Consider the following 21350-nt stretch of genomic DNA (forward strand, 5'->3'; position numbering starts at 1 on the left):
GAGGGATACATACCGTGTAGGTCCTAAAAGCAGGCTTGTGAATTAGATATAAACTATGAAGCATATGTGACACCCGAGGCCCATCATTTTTTTTACACACCCCCCATCTGTATGAAAACACTGATTTTTAGTAACAATCCACACATCACGCAAGAGTGTACCTAGGAAAAGGCAGCATCTTACATACTGCAGTGAGCAATACATCAATACACCCATTGTAAAACTAAACAAGCCAGACTAGTACAGATCAATCCTACACAGTAAATCCTAACTGAAAACCATGTCCTTTCGAATACACAGAACACAGAAAACACACCTTCGCCTAGTATGGAATATGTAATCACAACTAACCCCTCTCCCTTTTACAAAACTGTAATGTGGTTTTTAGCCATGGTGGTAACAGCTCAGACTTTCATAGAATTCTGAGCAATTACCACCATGGCTGGTGCTAAAAAAACTCTCTACAGTTTTGTAAAAGGGGGGTAAAATAGAAAAACGTAGACAAAAGGTGAAATTGAACCACCAAGAAGCTAGACTCTGCATACAATGCAACACTACAAAGAACAGCGATGCATCTCCCCCTAAAGCAAAAAATAAATAAATATAATTTTTTTCTACATTTTCTTCTCTGGTTTCTGCTTTACTCATAGTCTTGTCACTCTCTTCCTTTCATCCACTGTCTACCCTCTCTCTGCCCCTTCTATATGTCATCTTCTCTCCTTGTATTCCATTTCCATCTCTCCCTTCACCCCTATTATTCTGGCATCCATCTTCTTCCCTTCCCTCCTCCAATAGTCTGGCATCTCTCTCCTCTTCTTCCCTTCCCTCTCCCACACCCCCATGTGTCTGGCATTTCACTCTCTCCTCTCCCTTCCCCCCACTTCCATCAGCATCTGCCCCCTTTCTCTCCCTCCAACACCCTTCCATACCACCCTGACCCCTTTTTCTCCCCTCCACCACCCTTCTATGCTCCTCTCTCCCTCCAAACCAGCAAGGTCCCATGATGACTGCTTCTGTTGTCTCTGCCTCTGGAAGATGTAAGTGACGTTGGAGGGGGTGGGCCGGCAGACGCAGGGAGTTGCAGCTGCCGGTCCACCCCGTCCGACATCACTTACGTCTTCCGGAAGCAGAGGCAGCAAATACAGTCATTGCGGGACTTCCTGCACTTCAGTGCGGCTGCCGACTCTGCTTCGGAATAAGTACGGCAGCTGTGCTGAGGTGCAGGTGCCATTTAGAGCAGCTCAGAAGATTCTGGATCCAGCCGGCTGTGTACCCTCCTAGGGCTGGCACCCAGGGCGGTCTGCCACTAATGGAGGGGACAAAAAATAATAAAAAGAATGGATAACTTGACCGATTTAGATAGGTCATACAATTATAACCACAAAAATGTCATAAAATGTAATTCTAAACTCAAAAGACTCCAGATGAAAAGCAGACTATAGAAAGGAAACCAGAAAAGACCAACCCATAGTACTAAGATCCAAATGCTAAAATCGGACATGTCCATTATGAAGAGACGTATGGATCACCGCTAATTATAATGAGTGAGTCTTTAAAATATGAGACGGTAACGGATAGCCAGACCTTGTGGACGGAAGTGACAAATACTGGAGCCAAAACCAGAGCACTGTGATGAAACTTGCATGGAAATATGGATACCTATTTATACTTTTGAGTAAAATTGCGATGCGAACATGTCATAGAAAAGAATAAATAATGTGTAAACTAAAAACCAAGAACAATATATTGTAACACCAAACTCAGAATTAATGAAATAACATGCTAAAAGAACTTAAACACTCCCCCCTTAAAATAGGGCATATACATACTTAAAATGATGGCTGGTTACAAACAGTATGTCTAGACTATATAGACCTAAACAGGGCAAAAGTAAACGTATGAGAAATGAACAATACAGTGTATCTTGAAAACATAAGCCGACAGTAGCTCAAAGACAAGCCGACCGGGTAGATGAAAAGTGAAACCTGGGAAAGATCTAAATTATTGTTCAAATGAGCTTCTTTTTTTTTTTTATTATTATTTATTTATAGAATTTTTACAAAATTTCCAAGCATATACATCTTGTACAGTAAAGTGAGATCACACAACATATTAAATTAACATTCCAAAATTAATATTACTACAAGGAACTTCTAATCTAGCTGATCTCACACTAGTCCTCAATATTATTAGATCCATAATTAAGAGTAGAACAAATATAATTCAAATTAGTTAAATAAGAAAAAAATCCTTTTCTGACTAAAGTGCAGGGAATTAACCTTCAATAGACGTTATTATGTTGTTATTATTCCTTTTTCTAGACGTTTCACTGAGATAAAGCTAATCAGCTGAGATGGCTCTGTAAATATATACTTAAATGATAAATATCTAACTACACATTTACATGGATATCTCAAAAAGAAAATACCCCCTATTTGAGTCACTCCAGGCTTAAGAATTAAAAATTCTTTCCTTCTTTTCTGAGTCTCTCTAGAGACATCAGGAAAAATCTGAATATGCTGCCCCAGGAAGTCTTTGGATCTGTTTTTGAAGAAAAGTTTTAATATCCAATCTTTGTCTGGAGCCAAAGCGACAGACAACAAGAGAGTAGCTGGAACAGCCAGTTCCCTATCTGATTGTTCCAGTATTGCCGAAATGTCCATTGACCTCTCCCGGGGTTCCTCAATTTTCCCTTCTTCTTTGGATATGGGCTTAGCAGATAGATAATACACTCTTGTAAGAGGAGGTAAGGAGTTTTCAGGAATTTCCAAAATTTCCATAAAATATCTTTTCACCATTTCTCTAGGAGAAGTTGACAGGATTCTTGGAAAATTTATAAATCTCAAATTATTTATACGACCATTATTCTCCTGCACTTCCAACTTCTTTCCTGAGTAATATATTATCTTTAACCAACATATCTTGATTTTGTTTCAGTAAGATTAACTCCTTATTTGTATTTTGTGTCTCAGTTTTAAATTGTAACATATCCTGCTTTAAAACTTTTATTTCTTCCTTTTGTTCTTTTAATTCTTTATCCAAACTTTTTATTTGAGGATTTAAGGAATTCCCCAAATTCACTACCAAGTCCCATAATGCTTCGAGTGTGACTGTAGGAGGTTTGTAGGTGAAAAAAGTTGTAATGGTGTAGTATCTAAATGTTCAGAAATTAGCTTTACCTCAGTGTGGTCTTGTATTCCTCCAACCTCTGTTGTTGTCCCGGTCGCAAGTCCCGTTGTCATATTCAGCGAGCCCTCCATACTAGCCTCTGTGGACAAAGAACTAGCCACCTCCTCAGGTGGATTCTGGTCCCGTGGAGAGCTAGTAGCTTGCGGCGTGGGTTGGAGGGGTGGCGTCCTAACGTCGGGGCTAAGAGTGACTTCATGCTCAGGGGAGCCCACCGTACTACTCTCCGGGGGTATCCCCAATGAGCTAGCACCCGACCCTTCTTGTTCCCGTTGTAGGCGTCGGAGAAAATCATCAATAGTAACCACTGGAGTTAAGGGTCGCCGGGAGGCTCCTCCGGCGTTCCTTCCTCGTCTTTTTGGCATTATTAAGAAAAAGAAGAAAAGAGAAAAACTTCAACGCCGTCCTCACTGCAGCAGTTAAGGAATATATACTTCTTGGATCCAATAATAGGGAGCAGGATCTGATCCGGATCTAAGTAATCCATATGAATTTCCCATTACCGGCTCCCGGTCTCCACGTGGCTCCTAAGGGGCTCCCAAGGGGCCTTGCGTGCCCCTTAGGGCACGCCCCTTAGGCCACGCCCTGCGGCCGCGCGGCTGCGGCCGCAACCACAGCAGCGGCTGCTTTAAGTAATATCGGAGACGGACCTGGTGACGTCAGGGGTCCGTCTCTGCTAATGCCTGCATGCACCGCCAGCCAGCCAGGAGGAAAGGAAAAGCCGCCGCCGTTCAATCCGGGGTCAGCACGGGACACCCCACAACTCCACTCCGGTCCAGTAAGCTGCTCCCAGCACAGTCACAGCAGCGGCTGCTTTAAGTAATATCGGAGACGGACCCGGTGACGTCAGGGGTCCGTCTCTGCTAGTGCCTGCATGCACCGCCAGCCAGCCAGGAGGAAAGGAAAAGCCGCCGCCGTTCAATCCGGGGTCAGCACGGGACACCCCACAACTCCACTCCGGTCCAGTAAGCTGCTCCCAAATGAGCTTCTTTTAAAACCAAAGAATAAAACCACAGCAATCGGGAAAGTAAAAAAAAAGGGAGAGTAAAATGGACTTACCGAAAAGGTCTCTGCACTGATGAGATAAACTCGTACGCAGAATAAATGTGAACACGTGACAGTGGGGCTATGATATTTGATCCGTTGAAAGAGGTGCCAAAAAAGTGTCGGCAGTGGATTGGATGCATACTGATAGGGGAGGGGCATCGGGCTGTTAAAAAAGCTGCTTTAATAAATGAAAATACTGGTGAAAAACTAAATAAAAAACCAAAACCATGATAAAATACCAAACCTGACTGCAAATGGTAGTGAAAGTAGCATAAGGCACCCATTGTACTGTTAGTGCCAGAGCTACTTAGAATAAAGAACCGTGCTGTACTTGAGGAGATAAGATGTAAAGTGCTGGCCCCTCACTGCACCACTTGATAAAACTAAGAAGCGATGTTCTAGAGCAGGGGTGCCCACACTTTTTGGGCTTGCGAGCTACTTTTAAAATGACCAAGTCAAAATGATCTACCAACAATAAAATACCCCACAAAGCACACTGTAAGCATAGAAAATGTTAATTATCATTCCTATTCTGGGTTTTTTTCAAAGAGGTCAAAGCAGATGACTCTATGCACTGTCACCTCAGTAACAACCATAGAAAAATAGACAAATATACCCCCTCCCTTTTTACTAAACCACGATAGCAGTTTTTAGCGCAGGGAGCTGCGCTGAATGCCCAGCGCTGCTCTCGACACTCTTAGGCTCCCTGCGCTAAAAACCTCTATTGTGGTTTAGTAAAAGGGGACCATACTGTAAAATATAGACTGCAGATAAAAATTCAGACACATTTTGATCACTAAATTTAAAATAAAATTTTTCCTACCTTGTTGTCTGGTGATTTCATGAGTCTTTGGTTGCACTTTCTTCTTCTGACTGTGCATCCAATCTTTCTTCCCTTCTTTCAGCCTGTATGCTTCCTCTCCTCCAGACCTCATTCCCTCCCCCAACTTTTTCTTCCTCTCTCCCTACCCTTTCTTTCTCCCTGCCTCCCTTTCTTTCTTTCTCTCTTCATGCCCTTTCTTTTTTTCTGTTTCTCTTTTTTCTTTCTGTCTCCCTGCCTGCCCTCTTTCTTTCTCCCTGCCCTCCCCCAAGCCACTGCCACTGCCATCGGGGAACAGGCCCCCAAGCCTCCGCCATCGGATAACAGGCCTCAAAGCCACCGCCACCGCCCTAAGCTCTCCCTGCTTCGGGCCGACCAGCATTCCTCTCCCAGATGTCAATTCTGCCGTCGGAGAGAGGAAGGCTGACCGACCCAAGATCGCGATCGACCTATTGGGGAAATACTGCCACTGCCGGGTCCTGCCTTCGTGGAAACAGAAAGTAGGCAGGACCCGGCAGCAAGAAGAGCAAATTGTAAGCTTTACTGACCCATCTCCCGCCTTAGCCTGTAGTGAACGCATGTTTTGGGGCTCTAACATGTGTGTGCCGGCTTCCCTTCTCCCCCCCCCCTCCGGACATAACTTCCGGTTTCGGAGGGAAGAGAAGAGAAGCCGGCATGCACATATTAGAGCCCCGGAGCATAAGTTCGCTATGGGCTAAGGCGTGAAATCTCCAAGCTGGTTTTTTTTTTTGGGTGTTGAGCAGCACCGGCGGCAGCAGCAGAATACACAGCGGATGATAGCCGGGCAGTCATCTAAATTACCTGGGCAGACCGCCCGGCTAAAAGGCCCTAGGGAGAACACTGCCGCATTGAAGTATATGATATTGCGTATACAACAAACCTTAATAAAACTTGATTATAATTTTAAGTATTTTTACTCCTGTCTATTTTCTTATTTGTTAGTATGTAAATCATTGTTAGTGTCACTCTTTTATGAACTGTTTCATGTTATGTGTTTTAATTATAATACATTGAGAGTGAGAGATCCCCTCCATAAACTGGCAGGCTAAGTCATTGCTAAGTAAGTAAATAAGATGGGACTGTCACTTTTTCTCGTCCCTTCAATCCTTAGCCTTTTGACTTCACTACAGAAGTGCACCAATACTGCCCTTTATTTGCTGCATCAGCACATGTGTCCATCTAACAGCTGGCTGCACCAGGCTATATACAGAGGTCTAATAGTTTAACTCTGTCTATATCTGCTGGCAGAGGGATATAACCCTTTTGTCTGGACTAGTCAGGCAAGGCCAAAATCGGAATGCGGAGTGATGCATGTGAGGCATAGAAATTCAAAGAAGTTGTATGCAATAGGTCTTGGAGGTGAGAGAATGAGGCTATGTGCACAGACAAGGCCAGAGACCTTGGGATGACAGTGTCTGCAGAACAATATGACAAAAGTGGAGTCTAAAGCAATAGGATTGCTGGGCTGTATAGAAAGGAATACAACGCCCCAGTGCAGGTTATTGGTGAGGCCTCGCCTGAAATACTGTGCTCAGTTTTGGAGGTTGTATCTCAAAAGGAAAGAGAGAGGGTAGAGCTGGCTCTGAGGAAAGCAATCAAAGCAGTGCAGAGTCTGTGCCAAAGACATACAGTAAAAGACTTGAGGACCTAAAGATGTATACTTTAAAGAGGAGGAGGAACAGGGGAGATGTAATGCAGGCATTAACATCTGAAAGGTAATAATGCACATGAAACAAACATTTTTCAAAAGAAAGAAAGCTGCAGAACTACGCAACATGATATAAAATAGCAGGAGAAACTTTTTCACGGAAAGGGTGATGACACTTTGGCTTTATCTGCTGCCACGTATTATGTTACCATGTTAAAAGAGATCTGGAACATAAAGGTTTCAATAAATCTACTCTCCTAGTTGAGCAAATTCTAACCAAGAATTAATCTTTCAGAAAAATTTCCACTTAGTTTTTTTTAACATTAAGCAAATAGTGGCTCTAATGTATTCAACACAATGTGGTGGGTGTGTTCCTCTTAAATCACACAACAGCTATTTTTTTACTTTGAATTCCCATTTCTAAAATAGATGTTTAGCTAAACCAGTCTGCTTACACTTTCTAACATCCCTTACTTTGGATAATAGACAGACTTTACAAATAATCTTGTGTCCATATTAGTAAACTGGATGTCTCCAGAATCTTTATAGGAAAAGGAAACAAACACCTTCCCTGATGAAAAACCAAAAAAGAGAGGTAAATAGACTTTAGTGGCAAGACTATCGCTTCTTAAACAATACACAGCAAGAATAATTAAAATGAATTCAAGATTGTGAAAGGAGCAGAAGATCATCAAACAGGGTAAAAATAGCCTATAGCAGTAGTTCCCGAACCTGGTCCTGGAGGCACCCCAGCTAGTCAGGTTTCCAGGATATCCACGAGTGAGATTTGCATGTACTGCCTCCACCGTATACAAATTTCTCTCATGAATATTCATTGTGGATAACTTGAAACCCTGACTGGCTGGGATGCCTCCAGAATCAGGTTTGGGAACCACTGGGCTATAGGATCTCTTACAGCACACAGCTGTTTCAGGTCCACAACCTAAACGTTCTTTACTATCATCTGTCCAGCTTCTTACAGAAAGCCAGTCATGTAAACCAATTAATATGATACAATTCTCTACATTACATTATGCAGGTACTTATATTCCACAACTAGCAAAAATTCATTAGTAAAGAGGTAGGGACAAAACATTCCGGAGTTATATAACATTCTAAACTATAAAGGATAAAATAATTTAAGAACATAAGAATTGCTATACTAGGGCAGACCAAAGGTCCATCAAGCCCAGTATTCTTGTTTCTAACAGTGGCCAACCCAAGTCCCAAGATAGATCCCAAGTGGCAAAGCAGATTCTATGCTGCTTATCCTAGGAATAAGAAGTGGATTTCCCCAAGCCATCTCAATAATGGCCTATTGACTTCTCTTTTAGGAAATTATCCATAAGAACTTAAGAATTGCCATAATTAACTAAACAATTTTCTAAACAAGAAAGTCTTTGGTAATTTTTTAAAATTAATATAATTTTGTTCAGACCTCAACCATGAAAAAGTGAATTCCAAATAGAAGTAGCCTAATAAAAATAGTGAAGAAAAAATTATTTAATATCTAATATTTTTCAGCTTAGGAGCGTTCAAAATATAGAATTGCATTTTATTACGTCAAGAGATCTGACAGTTCTCTAAAAGTGGTCATTTTTACTTTCTGTATAAAATGTTTTCATGTCTAGAGAATTCCCATGTTATATTAATCTAACAATTAGTATATTGATTGGCACTGTTCAGGAGGTTGGATAGATGATAGTAAAGAATTTTTAGGCTGTATACCTGAAACTGTGCACTTTAACAGATCCTATAACCTGTATTTACCCTGATTTGATGTATTTTTATTTATTTATTTATTCATTCATTCGATTTTTAGTCCCTCCTCCCAAAGGAGCTCAGAACAGGTTACAAATCAGGTACTCAAACATTTTCCATATCTGTTCCAGTGGGTTTACAATCTATGTAATGCACCTATGGCAGTGGAGGATTAAGTGACTTGCCCAGGGTCACAAGGAGCATCGCAGGGTTTGAATCCACAACCTCAGGGTGCTGAGGCTATAGCTCTAACCACTATGCCACACTCTTTTCCTTCTTTTCACAGACTTGAATTTATTTTATATATTCTTGAGATGTATTGTTGTTTAAAAAGCAACCACCAATAAAAGCATGCTGATTCAGATCATGCAACCAGCTGGATTCATGATATTTCACTATTTTTTTTTCTTTTAGTATAGACTCCATTAATTCATGTGGGCTTCAAGTGACATAGCCAGTTCAATCGCTCCCAAAATCAAGTGACATAGCCAGTTTGATCGCTCCCAAAATCAATTTATGTACCAGGACAGGGTTATAGAAATCCAGGACTGGTTCAGAATTTCTCTCCTGGAACTGGGTAGCTTGCCAGCTCTCCTGCTCTAACCATGAAGCCTCTCTTATTCAAAGGATGTGCTTGCATAGTCCCCATGTTCACTCACAAACTATTACTGCTATCATACCCACAGCTAGGCTCTGCACTTTTCCCTGCTACTTTTGGAGAGGTAAAGTAATGGTGGGAGGGGGGGGGCCCTGTTAGGGAGGCCAAGAAATATATATTTGCCTAGGGCTCTCACAAGTGTTAATCTGGCCCTGGTAGTACCACTAATATTTTCAAGGACATTCTGATACAGGACTAGATATCATGCCATTTATAGAAGGTTGTTTGCATGGAAGCAGAAAACTGAAAGCAAATAAAACGGGACCAGAAAATAAATATCCTAATCTAATCTAATCCTTAGGTTTGTATACCGCATCATCTCCACGTTCGTAGAGCTCGACGTGGTTTACAGTAGGAGAAATAGGAAGGAACTACAACAGAGGGTTAGAGGTAGAAGTGTGAAGAAAATTTAGAGGACTTGGGATGCCAAGATATAAGAGTTTCCTTGATTCCTAAGTTGGAGGGAGACTTACATTTTTTGAGAAAAGCCAGGTTTTCAGATGTTTGCGGAAAACTTGGAGAGAGCTCAAGTTCCGAAGAGGGGAGGTAAGGTTGTTCCAAAGCTCAGTGATTTTGAAGTGGAGGGAGGTCCCTAGCTTTCCTGTGTGGGAAATGCCTTTTAGCGAGGGGAAGGATAGTTTTAATTTGTGGGAGGATCTGGTGGTATTAGGGTTTGAGGAATTCCAAGAAAGAGGGATAAAGGGAGGGAGGATACCATATAGGATTTTGAAAGCTAAACAGGCGCATTTATAGTGGACCCTGGCGATTATCGGAAGCCAGTGGAGCTTGGCCAGGAGCGGGGAGACATGGTCAAATTTACTTTTAGCGAAGATGAGCTTGGCCGCGGCATTCTGAATCCGTTGGAGTCTGTGGAGGTTTTTCTTAGTTAGGCTTAAGTAGATAGAGTTGCAATAGTCCAATCTGGAGAGGATGATGGATTGGACAAGGAGGGTAAAATGTTTTTGATGGAAGCAGGATCTAACTTTCCTCAGCATGTGAAGGCTGAAAAAGCATTTTTTTACCAAGGATTGGAGGTGGTCATTGAAGGACAATGTGGAATCAATGATGATGCCCAAGACCTTGCTCGAGAACTCAAGCTGCAGAGAGGAGCCAGAGAGTAGTGATACTAAGAATTCAGAGAGGTTCTGGAAGTTACTTTGACAATTCTGCTCAAAATAAATTTCAGCAGAAGTGGCTTCAGAGGACTGGAGAAAGGGGGAATATCATAAAAAAGTGAAAATAGTGAGGAGGCCGATAACCAAGCCAGGGTGTGTGATTTCAGTGGTGAGTAAAATTAATGAAGCCACTGCTAAAAGAAAAAAAAAATAGTGAAATATCATGAATCATGCTGGTTGCATGATCCGAGTCAGCATGCTTTTATTGGTGGGAGACCCTGTCAAACAAATCTGGATTGGATAACCAAAGAATTAGATCAGGGTGGGCACTGGCTGTGGTACATTTTGACTTCTGTAATATTTTTTGATAGTAAATAAAAAAACAAAGGTTAGGTCCAAAAAGAACAAATCTAAGATGACCAATCTTCACAATACCATACTTTTTTTATTTTGTAAGGTACCATTTCCACTTGAAAGTCACAACATAGCAAAGATACTTACTGGTAAGCAGATATTCTCTGAGGACAGCAGGCATATAGTCTCATACGTGGATGACATCATCCACAGAACTTGGTACAGACAATACCAAGTGCACTGTCACCTTAAATCTTTAGGCAATGCCCATACTGCACACTTGCTGATGCCTTCTCACTTGATGTCAGCTCGCAGTTCAGTAACAAACCTAAGAAGCCAACTAGGAGGTGGGCAGATTGTGAGAATATATGCCTGCTGATCTTGGAGAACAAACACCTGCTACAGGTTAGTATCTTTGCTTTCTCTGAGGACAATTAAGCATGTCTTCAACATGTGGGATTCCCATGCTGCCAGGATGTCTCTGGAAGAGGTCAAACACTGAATATACAGGAGTCTGGCGAAACCCTACAGGTTTGGAGGGAAAGTTGGCTTTAAGTAGATTATGCAGAACTGCTTGCCCAAACAGACTGTCTCTTCTGGAACTGTGTTCTAAACCACTGTTCTTCAACCGCCAGTCCGCAGGAAATTTCTGCCGGTCCACACAGGGCCGGCAAGATTAAAGTGACCATAGGTCTGTTTTCAGACCTCCTGTCCCGTTGTCCCCACACACAGCTTCGGGACAGCGTCCCGAAGCTGTGCTCGAGGACAACAGGACAGGCGATCATTTCCTGTCCCTCCCTCCTTCCTTTCCCCGAGTCCTCTTCTCTTACCGCCCTGCCGCTGCTGCTAAAGCCGACAGGCTGGCTGGCCCAGAATGTCCTCTCCGACGTCAGAATTGACGTCAGAAAGAAGACTTCCTGTTGGCTTTAACAGCAGCAGCAGGGCGGTAAGAGCAGAGGAAAGGAAAGGAGGCTTTTTTTTTTTTTTTTTTGCGGGGCAGGGAGGGAAGGAGGTAGGCAGGCAAGCAGGCTGGCTTTGGCCAGGGAGGGAGGGAGAGAGGTAGGTAGACAGGCAGGCAGGCTGGCTTTGGGGGTGGGACAAAGTATGGAAGGCAGTGAGAGGGACATAGGAAGGAGGCACTGGGGGCACTAAAGACATGGGAAGGAGGCACTGAGGACACTAAAGACATGGGAAGGAGGCACTGGGAGCACTAAGGACATGGGAATGAGGCACTGGGGGCACTAAGGACATGGAAAGGAGACACTGGGGGCATTAAAGACATGGGAAGGAGGCACCGGGGGCACTAAAGACAGGAAGGGGGACTAAGGACATGGGAAGGAGGCACTGGGACTAAAGACAGGAAGTGGCACTAAGGACATAGGAAGGAGGCACTGGGGGCACTAAAGACAGGAAGGGGGACTAAGGACATGGGAAGGAGGCACTGGGGGCACTAAAGACAGGAAGTGGCACTAAGGACATGGGAAGGAGGCACTGAGGGCACTAAAGACATGGGAAGGAGGCACTGGGCGCACTAAGGACATGGGAATGAGGCACTGGGGGCACTAAGGACATGGAAAGGAGGCACTGGGGGCACTAAAGACATGGAAAGGAGGCACCGGGGGCACTAAGGACATAGGAAGGAAAGAGGGAGGGAATAGAAAGGGACAATTCTTGGGCCCGAGTGCAGAAAAAAAGAAATGAAAGAAAGGATACACAGACAGAAGGAAATGCAACCAGAGACTCATGAAATCACCAGACAGCAAAGGTAGGAAAAATTATTTTATTTTCAATTTAGTGATCAAAACGTGTCAGTTTTGAGAATTTATATCTGATGTTTATATTTTGCACTATATTTGTCTAATTTTCTATAGTTATTGAGGTGACCGAGCTCGCAGAGATGGGGCGGAAACGGGGTTTTTAAATTTTAGCCCTAGTAGTTTGCCGGTCCACAAAATAATTCTTTTATTTCTGCCGGTCCACAGGTGTAAAAAGGTTGAAAAACACTGTTATAAACAGTAGTGGTTTGAGGACCAAGTAGCCGCTTTGCAGATTTCTTCAATAGATGCAGAGCAAAAATGAGCAACCAAGGCAGTCATAGCCTATATACTTAGAGCTGTTTTATTTATTCAATTTTCAATACCATTCTCCCTGGGGAGCTCAGAATGGGGTACATTAATTTATTCAGGTACTCAAGCATTTTTCCTTGTCTGTCCTGGTGGGCTCACAATCTCTCTAATGTACCTGGAGCAATGGGGGGATTAAGTGACTTGCCCAGGGTCACAAGGAACAGTGTGAGTTTGAACCTACAACCACAGATTGCTGAAGCTGTAGCTTTAACCACTGCACCACATTTAGTACAGCCTGAGTATACGCAAAGGAAATACAGTCTGCTAGCCAATTGGAGATGACTCTCTTGAAAACAAAAATTCCTAACCTATTAGGATCAAAGGTGAGAAAGAGCTGGGAGAACCTTCTATGTGGTTCAGTCTGCTCCAGGTAGTATGCCAGAGCATGACAGTCCAAGGTGTGAAGGTGGGAATGTGGCTTTGGAAAGAAAACAGGCAAAATGATGGACTGGTTGAGCTGAAATCCTGAGACTATTTTAGGGAGGAAATTTGGGTGTGTTCAAGTAACTACCCAGTCATGACAAAATCTTGTAAAGGAAGGATGCAATACAAGGGCTTGAAGTTCACACACACACAGCATGCAGACATGGGAACCATGAAGAAAACGATATTCCAACTGTAGAGTTTGAGAGAACAAGATGTAAGCGGCGAGAGTGTATAAGAGCAGAGAGAACTACATTAAGATCCTAAGACAGGATGAAGCTCAAGAGGTAGTTTTGTGTGGAAGAGGCCTTTTATGAAAAGGACCACTAAGGGATATGCAGAAAGAGGCTTCTTGTCCAGGTGGGAGTAAAATGCACTGACAGCACTTACATGAACTCTAACTGAATTGTTTTTGAGACTAGATTTAGAGAAGTAAAGAAGGTAGTCGAGGATGGACAGAAGTGGATATGAGACGGGTTCTAGAGAATGCAATGCACACCAGGAAGAAAACTGTGTCCACTTGAAATGATAACAGCAATGAGTGGAAGGTTTCCTACACGCTTCAATGACAGCAGCTGAGAGGCCGAAAGCATTTTCACCAAAAGCATTTTCCTGGTTGGTGAAAGAAACCACACAGTTAGTGCCAATGAGCATGAACTGGGATGGAGGAGGGGCCCTTTAGTTAGGAATGGTGGAAATGGTTGCAGGTTCCATGGCCAAATGGGTGCCCTGATCTTGGTACAGTTTGAGTAGAGATTTCCCTATAAGAGGAACTGGAGAAAATGTGTAGAGGAACTTGTCCTCCCAATGAATTAGAAAGGAATCTGATGCAATGCAATTGGGGGCAGTAGTTTCAAGTTTATTTATGTCTTGATATACCGCTTTTATAAACAAAGCAGTTTCCATTTTATACAAAGTATTTAAAAGTTTTATAAAAATATAGAGGGAACACAAAGCATTCTGAGAAGCAAATTGTTTGGTGCTGGCATTTAGCCAGGAGTTTATGCTGTTGAGAACTTTGTTTCGTTTATGTGCATTCAGTGGAATAGTGTCAGGTCCTACTGTCCACTTGATCTTCATACTGGATACAGAAACTGAGGAGTCAGCAACACCTAAGACTGTGGACCTTTTTACATGTTGTGACTTTTAAGTGGATGTAGTTACCTTCCCAAATAAAAAGTGTGTTGTTGTGAAGATAGGTCCAAAAAGAACAAATCCAAGAAGACCACACATGTGTCATTTATTTGTTGTTTTACATCCATGAGGTGCCTTCTCCTTTTTCTCATCTAAACTTTTGACAGTGTCATACCTAAAAGGTTCTCTGCTTCATATCTGAAGGAAATTATGATCTCCGGAGATTGCTGTTTTTGTAAAACAGAGATATATCCTCATTGTGTATGAAATTTATGGTATGTACTTTAAATTTAGTGATTATTGGGGATTGGGGGGATTCTTTGGTTGGGGTGAAAATGTGTTTGATGGTACGTTTGGTGTTCGCGACCTTGTTGTATTGTCGTGCTGTATTGTGTATTTACTGATGGTGTGCCAATAAAACATGATTTCTACTAAATTTAGTGATTATGTAGTGTTCCTTCACGTGATGTTATTACAAGAAATAATTCTTTCCACTATAACGTATGTGTTAAGTGTTCCTGTTGCCATCTGAACCACTATCACAGTTAGTGTCATTCTAATCTTTGTGGATTGAGAAAAATGCTGTCAGAAAGGGGTGCAATACATTTTGAATTAGTTAATTCCACATCTTGGTCTTTCAAAACTAAAGATGGTCCCATAAATAAGACGATGCCTTGAAATTAACCATATCAATAATTGTATAAAGTTGTGCTAGCTACCTGATAAGGACACGGTATGTGATATTCTCTACAGTGATCAGAGAGCCATGTGATCTCCCAGGTTGTCCTATAAACCTGCTCAAAAGCATAGCATCCAAGAAGTGTGACCAGTGGTACAAGATACAAACCACTAAATACTCCAATTCGAATCATGAACTTCTTCAATTTTTCTTGGTTTCTTTCGTCGTGTTGTATGACTTGCCGCACATGATTTAAAGATATAATTCCTGCTAAAAGGAGAGAGAGCCCAATGATAACACATAGGCACAGTGGCATAAGAACAAAATAGCGAGCTGCATCCAGGTCATAAAAACCAACAAAGCAAACGCCACTGATGTTATCCCCTTCAACTTTGTTCATGGCCAGAAGCATAACTGTGAGAATTCCAGGAATGCCCCACGCAACAGCATGAAACCACATTGACTTTAGTTCAATAGCCTCACAACTCCATTTCCGTCCAGCTGCTAAGAACCAAGTTATAGTGAGAATTACCCACCATATAGTTCCTGCTATTGTAGAAAAATATAGAAGCATAAAGAGAATGGTGCAAGCCTTATTTTGTGAGCCAAGAACAACTGTCTCTCCAGTGCCCAATTTTTCATCAGCCTTATTACAAGCTGTGCCGTTACCCAGTAGAAAGCCAATAAAGTAGACGAGGGATACCATGCTGTAACAGACAGAATAGAAGATGATTGGTCTTTCTGGGTAACGAAATCTACGGACATCGATCAAAAAAGTCAGAAATGTGAACAAAGTTGCACAAAGACAAATTATTGAAACTATTCCAATGAAACCTTTCGCAAAATCTAATTCTTCTTTGCCAAAGTACATGTTAGGACAAGGTGGTGCACACTGACCGACTCCCAAAAATGTGTAACTTTGTTCATTGGGGGTCTTCAAGTGTTGTGGACACCAAAATCCATAGTCTCTCTCAGCCCGCTCTGGTAGTTTCTGCTTGTCTTCCACCTCTGATGTCAGATTAGGTGCAACAATTACAGTATCATCACAATCCTCCAATCTACAGAGAGAAAAAAAATACATGCATTAATATTTATATCATGACTACAAATATATTTGGTTTCCATATATCCTATATCAGTAAGAAATTTGCATATAATTGAGGTGGTATGCATCCAAATCGCTCTCTTGCATATTCATTAGGGATATCCTGGAAACCCATATCCCCCAGAAAGGTTTGGGAACCAGTGTCCTATACTATTGAGAGTTATTTGTAATGCACAGTTAGTTTGTGCCCCTTTGGTTCCTTCTCTCTTCTATCCTAATGCTGATGCTAGTCAGAATAAACAATTTTGAGAATGCATATTTTTCAGTTTATCATGGATTGATCTTCTCACAAGTAATTGCAACAAGGATCGAGTAGTCATTGTCTACAATTTTGGTATTATTCAGCATCATAATATACTGCCCTATATTACTATTCCCTTTCCCTAATTGATCCTCTTCTCTGTACTTAGAATCAGGCACTTTCTTTTGGTCTACATTAGACAGCAAACAAAAGAATCTATTGAGCTCTTGCGCTAATCTGTAATTGACTAAGGCATCATCTGGAATCAGCATCAGTGCACCTGGATCAATGTTTTAGTCCTGGCTAGGTAACAAAAGAGTCTAAAACCCCAAACTAGATTTTCTTAGAGCTGTACATTGATTATGTTTTTTAACTGCATAACCCAAATGTAAAAGACTTGAAAGAAATTTAGCATGAACAGCTCTACTAAAAAATAAAAGGGCTCCATCTACAAAGCTGTGGACTCAGGGGCACAAGGGGCAGGAAAAGGCACAGGAGAGAAGAGAGGACCTGGAGAGGTAAGAGGAAGTGCTGGGAGAAAACCGAAGCGGGGAAGCAGGTAACTCATGCAAAATTTTTAATGCTATTAGGTTATTAACAAGTATATTTTTAAAACTATTTCTTGATAGTCCTACTGTTAAGTTTCAATTTACCGAATTTAACTCTACCTCATTCATTGTATTTATGTTTATATTTGGCTTTTTTTTAGCTACTGTTTTGTTGTTAACAAAATTTTAAGTTTTATGTTGAATTATACCTTCTGTACACCACCTTGAGTAAATCTCTTCATAAAGGCAGTTAATAAATCAATACAAATAGGACAAAAGTACTGAACCTTATGGAATTCCACAGGGAAGGTATCATAAGTCAAATGAGTCAAAGCCTACATTTTTAAAATTTATTTATTCACTTTTCTATACCGTTTTCCCAGGAGAGCTCAGAACGGTTTACATGAGTTTATTCAGGTACTCAAGCATTTTTCCCTGTTTGTCCCGGTGGGCTCACAATCTATCTAATGTACCTGGGGCAATGAGGGGATTAAGGGACTTGCCCAAGGTCACAAGGAGCAGCGAAGGTTTGAACCCACAACCCTAGGGTGCTGAGGATGTAGCTTTAACCACTGCGCCATACTCTCCCCTACATGCCATAACAAGATTCACAATAGCTTAAGAATAGCCATACTGGTCCATCTAGCCCAGTGTTTCTCAACTTAGTCCTGGAGTACCCTCTTGTCAGTCAGGTTTTCAGGATATCCACAATAAATATGAATAAACTTGATTTGTATATACTGCCTTCACAGCGGTCTGCCTTACGGGGAAAACTTTGCCAGTTGCTCTCACTTTCGAATATCTAGGTGTCATTCTTGATGCAATGTTAATGTACGATCAACAAGTGACCAATATTATTAGGCAGGGTTTCACAATTTTGCAAATGCTAAAAGCTATGAAGGGTTCTTTTCCCATGGTCCACTAGGTCAAAGGCAGAGCTCATATCAAATTGCATGATCAGGGCATTAAGGCCCTTGCTGAACAAGAGCTGCAGATTAGAGAATGACACGGGGAAAAAATCTGTCCCCGTCACCGCCCCACCATCCTCTGCACCGCCCCGTCACCGCCGTTCCCTTCACCGCCCCGTCACCGTCATCCCTTTCACCGCCCCGTCACCGCCACTGCCATCCCATTCACCGCCCTGTCACCGTCCCCGCTGCATCCATATAAGCCTTAGTACTGTAATATTTAGCTTATTCCTTTCTTATAAATCAAAGTTCCTGCTGCTGAACTAGAGAAAGAGATGTTCAGCTGGCAGGGCTTTGTTTATAAATTTTTATCAACACAACTAATATACTATTTTATCCTAAAGCAAAAAATAAATAAATAAATATAATTTTTTTTTCTACCTTTGTTGTCTGGTTTCTGCTTTCCACATCTTCTCATTGAATTCCTTCCATCCCCTGTGTGTCTTCTCTCTGCGTCTTCCATTTGCTGTTACTGTGCCTCTCCCTTACCCCCCCCCCCCCCCCAATTGGTCTAGCACCCATCTTCTTCCCTCCGCTCCCGCATAGTCTGGCATCTGTCTTCTTCCCACTCTGTCTTCCACATTTCCCTTGGGGGTCTGTTCCTCTCCACCCTCCTTCAATGTCTGTTCTATTCCTTTCCACCACCACCCTTCCCTCCCTCCTTTACCATCTGTTCCTTTCTACTACCCTTCAGCTCCTCTCGCGTGGCCTATCTACCTTCCTTCCTCTTATTTTCATGGCACGTTACAATGTAATTTGTGCAAGCCACTGGAGCCTGCAAGCTCGGTCCCTGTCCCATCCCCACAAACCATCTCGCTTCTGTGCTCCTATTTTCTCCATTTCTAATATCTCCCCTATGTATCTGTCATTGCCCCCCCTGTGTCCATATACCATCCCCATGGCATGTCCCCTTTATGTCTCTGTCCCTATGCCCCATGCACATAATTTCCCCTCTTTCTGTTACCTTCCTGTGTCCAGATTTCCCCTATCTCCTCTTCCATACCAGTGTGTCTCTTCTTTTCAACCCCATCTAGCTTTTTTCCCTCTTTCTTCCCCCCCCCTGCTTCTAGCATCTGGCTCACCTGCCAGTCCTTCCCTTTCTTTCCTGCTGTGGGTTTTTCTTTCCGACTTCATCCCCTTGGCCCAGAATCCTTTTCCCTTTCACTCCCTCCTTCCAATTTGAGCCGGGAACACTAGCGATCGCACGGTCCCTGCAGCCACTACCTGCCTGCCCAATCTATCCTAGTGTTTAGCCAGCTCTCTCCCTTCTCCTCACCTTAGTTTATAGGTTTTCTTTTTCGGCGACCTGCACGCTTTCCCAAAGAGCTGCGCACACGCGGCTGCTCAGTGTTCAATCTTCTGCTCTGCTGCAACTTCCTGTTTCCGGTTGCGTCAGAGCAGAAGATCGAAACTGAGCAGCAGCAGGTGCGCGGCTCTCTGTTAGCGTGCGGGTCGCCGAAAAAGAAAATCTACAAACTAAGGTGAGGAGAAGGGAGAGAGCTGGCTAAACACTAGAATCGATTGGGCAGGCGGGTGTGAGCTGCGGGGACCGTGCGATCCTTCATGCCTCACTGCGGGGACAAGACCATTCACTGCCCCGCGGGCGGTGAATGGCCTTGTCCCCGTCGCCGCAGCGACTGCTAGTTTTCTTCCCCGTTTTCGGCGGGTGACCCGCGGCTAAAATGCGGTGGCCGCGGGTAAACCGCCACCGTGTCATTCTCTACTGCAGATTATCTAAGATAGCGCAGTATGATTTAGAGTATTTGTTATATAGTTTGATATAATTATTCTATTCTGGATCATGAAAGGAACTCCAGATCATGTCTGCTGGTATTTCATTTCCTTGTATGTTAGCTATTTGGTGATCATTGGTGTCATTTGTTGAACAATTGTTTCTTAGGTTTTTAATTTTTGAATCGAAGTGTTGTGCTAAATTATTTGCTGAAGGTAGATTAATATTGTGTACGAGTTGAGTGTAGCGTGTGGTGTCAAATAAATTTGTAACTAAGTTGAACAACTCTTTTGTATTGATTCCTTTTGAACTAGTGCTAGATAAGTTGATTTTGGAAGAGTAGAATGCTTTACGTTTGTCTTTTATCAGTTGTTTGTAGATTTTTTTTGTTAGATCTCCAGTTGTACGGTCTGACGATTCTCCTGTTTTTTTCCAAATTCTTTCTAGTCGTCTTACTAGTTGTTTCATTTTTAGAAATTCGGTGTCAAACCATTTGTTATATTTATTTGCGCAGCTTTTACTATTTCATTTAGGGGCAATTTTATCTAAAATGGATGTGCTAGTTTTTGTCCAGTGATCCCCAAAATCGACTCCTTCACCTATCTCCGCTTGTAGTTCATATTGTGACCAATATTCTTCTGGATTAATATAACCTCTTGTGTGATGTTCTATTTTTATCTTTGGATGTGTTTTAGATTTTGAATGAGTCCAGCTTAACTTGAAGTAATAAGTAAAATGGTCAGACCAGATTTCGTGACACCAGGTGTCATCAGGTAGAGAAATGGCAGGGTCTAAAATTTCCTTTGTGGACTTGGCTACCACATCTAAGTGATGGCCTTTTTCATGAGTTTGTGTGGGTACAGGGAGATTGTAATTGAGTAGGGAAAGAAAGTTTTTAAAGTCTTTTGTATCCGGATTGTCCTCTTCATCTAGGTGTATGTTTATGTCGCCTGCGATGATATTGTAGGAAGGAATAATAGAATTATGTAGAACAAATTCACAAAAGTCCTCTTTGGCTTTTGGCCAGCTTTTCAGTGGGACATAGAATAATATGCAAGATAGGGATTCTTCTAGTTCCTTACTACTGATTTTACAGGCTAATATTTCTAACTGATTGGTCATTTTGGAATCCAATAGTTCAAACTCAAATCCTTCCTTAAGAATAATTGCTAGTCCTCCCCCTTTTCTACCCTCACAGTTTAGCGTAAGAATTTTAAAATTATCTGGTAGAAGATCAATTATTATTGGATCATCTTCAGATAATAGCCATGTTTCGATTAGGAAAAGACAGGCTATTTGCTTTCTGATGATCCAATCTTTAATTAGAAAAGCTTTATTCCTGACAGATCTAGTATTAAGATATGCACAGGGATAGAGGCAGATGTGATAGGTTTGTTAGGAGTAGTGGCTCTAATAGGCTTTACTTCCCTTATTCTTTTTTAGGGGTTCGTTGATGTCTTTCTTTATTTGAGATTACATTAATGTGATTTATCTTGTCTTCTTGTGGGTTAATTATGTACTGGATTGATAGATCAGGGTAATGGATTGAGTGTAATTGTGGATAGAGTGAGTTAACATCTTTGATGCTGCCGCTTATTAGATAGAGCAATGAAATCAATAGGAAATTCATGTTTGCAGGGTAGTATGTCCCTTCCTGTCGCAATAACTATATTAGTTTCCCTGATACTCCTAATTTCTAGGTTGTTTAGTTGGTAAACAGATTGATATAGTTCTTAAGATGGTGCAGATTGATACCGCTCTTAAGATGGTACAGATAGATATAG

At 42.0% G+C, this 21350-nt stretch overlaps 1 protein-coding gene across 2 annotated transcripts in view; it reads right to left on the reverse strand.

Annotated features, from left to right (window-relative positions):
• The window catches only part of FZD6 (frizzled class receptor 6), an 81320-nt gene that overhangs the window by 17575 nt on the left and 42395 nt on the right, over positions 1-21350 (reverse strand). For both annotated transcript variants that reach the window (XM_033933931.1, XM_033933933.1), the window contains exon 3: positions 15013-16030. In XM_033933931.1, coding sequence (XP_033789822.1) covers positions 15013-16030 — 1018 coding nt within the window. The remainder of the gene's footprint in view (positions 1-15012; positions 16031-21350) is intronic.

Source organism: Geotrypetes seraphini, chromosome 2 (genome assembly GCF_902459505.1).
Source record: "Geotrypetes seraphini chromosome 2, aGeoSer1.1, whole genome shotgun sequence".
In the NCBI taxonomy this organism is placed as follows: Eukaryota; Metazoa; Chordata; class Amphibia; order Gymnophiona; family Dermophiidae; genus Geotrypetes; species Geotrypetes seraphini.